The sequence below is a fragment of the Odontomachus brunneus genome, unplaced genomic scaffold (genome assembly GCF_010583005.1).
Source record: "Odontomachus brunneus isolate Ranch 3 - 2012 unplaced genomic scaffold, Obru_v1 Obru_scaffold_153, whole genome shotgun sequence".
NCBI lineage: Eukaryota > Metazoa > Arthropoda > Insecta > Hymenoptera > Formicidae > Odontomachus > Odontomachus brunneus.
Genome location: NW_022639603.1, coordinates 297,617 through 299,854, shown reverse-complemented (window position 1 = coordinate 299,854; position 2,238 = coordinate 297,617). Strand labels below are relative to the sequence as shown.

Below are 2,238 nucleotides of genomic sequence, written 5' to 3'. Positions count from 1 at the left end.
CGACTTCGATTAGGTCAAGATCCTTTCAAGCAATTGCTTATCGACATTAAAAGATGTTATCCGGGAAAGGAATAATATATTTAGCGTTATATAAATAGTTTTTAAAAATAAAAAAGCGTTAAAAAATAAAATTAAAAATGTAAAAAATATACAAAAATATAAAAATACAAAAAAATTAAAAAATACAAAAATACAAAAAACAGTATAAAAACAAAAACAAAAAAAAAATGGAGTCAGTTCTTCGTCACGTCCTAGTCGTTGACTCCGGGCTTGGCTGAGAACGAAGAATATATTAATGTTTTCTTTCATGTTTCTTACAAGGAGATACCCCAACTGCCAAACGAGTTTTTTAATGAGCTTTGGTGTGGTGGTAGATTAGGAAAATATAAGATTACGCCTCCAATATTAGCCGTAGATACGCAGCCGTTTTCGAGAATGTGAGGGTTGAAATTAGGCGAGCACATTATCTACCTTAAATTTAAAGGTTCAATTGTAGCATTTCGTTAGCCGCGCAACGAACGCACTGGACTCACAGTCCAAAGATCATGCGTTCGAGCCTCGGCACTGTCCTTTTTTTTTTTATTTAAATTACTTTTTATTCTAAACGTCAATTATTTTACTTATTAATAATTAATTATTAGCATTGTTTATTACCTAAAATAAAAGAAATAATTAAATTCGTTTAAAAATATATTAAAAATTTAGGAAACTATTTCGAGAAATAATTCATGTTTACAAATAAAATTTCAAACATTTTATATTGTGACCTCGACTATTAACTTTTTGTTTTTTAAAAGTGACAACAAATAAAATATAAGGTCAGATTCTATCTTGAAACTAATGATAGACGACCGTTTAAACCTAAAGATCAACCGTTTTTCAGGTATACGTATTGTCCTTTGTATTTTCCCCCTCTACTTGTGCCTTCTCTCCCTTATATGCGAATCTTTTGTGGCAAGAACATACTGGGACAGACTGGTTTTGTGCGTGCTGCTGTATAGCCGTTCATTTCTTGCAGTTTACTCTACGTTTCACTTTCGTCAATTTCAATTCTATAACGAAATCTTTTACAATGGAAGCCGCGCAAAGTAGTGCTCACGTGTCAGACTTGGAAGAAACAATAAGTGATCATGAAACTTATTTGTGCCATCCAGCCAGCAAGGAAGAACAACAGGAATTGGCTGATGGATTCTATTACTGCAAAAAGCTGTTAATCGAAGCAAATTGTATTACTGACACGGTGAGCGCCAAAATTAGCAAACGATCCGTACTGATCGGTAAAGAATTGTTTAACCGTTTCATGGATATGTACGGAAGTATGTTTTTCACTGAAGAAGAAGTTTTGGAAATAGCAGAAGATACTGAAGAAAAGAAAAGAAAAATCGCAGAATTATCTTCAGACAGCGACGACGAAGAAGAACAGAAGTTGGAGAAAATTCCATTTGGAATGAAAATTAAAGCTGTGCAACTCGCGGAATTACATCCAGAGTGGTCGATCAAATCGCTACGTTCGAAATCAACTCGATTATTAAAAGATAGATCACAGTTGGCGAGATGGAAAATCGATATCGAGAAAGGTGGTACGCGATATGATAAGCTTCGAGCCATCAATAATAACGTGTACAATAGATTTGTTGAAACGAAAGATTAAAGAGGACTTGTGACAACACAGATGCTGAAACAGTGGGCAATGACTGTTGCATTTCAATTTTTGAACGGCAATTTCGAATTTAATGCTTCTAATCATTGGGTAGCAAATTAAAAAAAAAAGTACAATATATCGCAACGACACGTGACAAAATACGTCAGTAAAAAAGAGAGATCGACGTTTGAAGAATTGTCAGACATTGCAGCGAAGTATCAACAGCAAACAAGTAATATAATTACAAATTTTGATCCGGATTATGTGATAAATACCGATCAAACTGGATGTGAGTATAAGATCAGCAGTAATCGCACTCTCACTCACAAGGGTGAAAAAATGACAGAAATTGCTGTTCAGCAACTTAACAAACTCACACACTCCTATACAGCACAATACGCCATGACATTGTCAGGAAAATTATTGCCAAAAGTCTTTATCTGCCTGCAAGAAGTTACCGGAAAATTTGGTCCACGAGTTCAGAAAGAAGTCGACGAATGGATGGCAAAATATACAAACGTTTATGTCACTTCCACAAAATCTGGAAAACTGCAGAGTAACACATACGAGGAAGTTTCGAATAATATTATACAGCC

At 34.5% G+C, this 2,238-nt stretch overlaps 1 protein-coding gene across 1 annotated transcript in view; it reads left to right on the top strand.

The window, feature by feature from the left end:
• Positions 1–1,832: 1,832 nt before the first annotated feature.
• LOC116850716 overlaps positions 1,833–2,238 on the top strand; it is a 1,115-nt gene continuing 709 nt past the window's right edge. Inside the window, exon 1 of the mRNA XM_032829321.1 lies at positions 1,833–2,216. Within this exon, the coding sequence (XP_032685212.1) occupies positions 1,982–2,216 (235 nt within the window). The 5' untranslated portion in view covers positions 1,833–1,981. The remainder of the gene's footprint in view (positions 2,217–2,238) is intronic.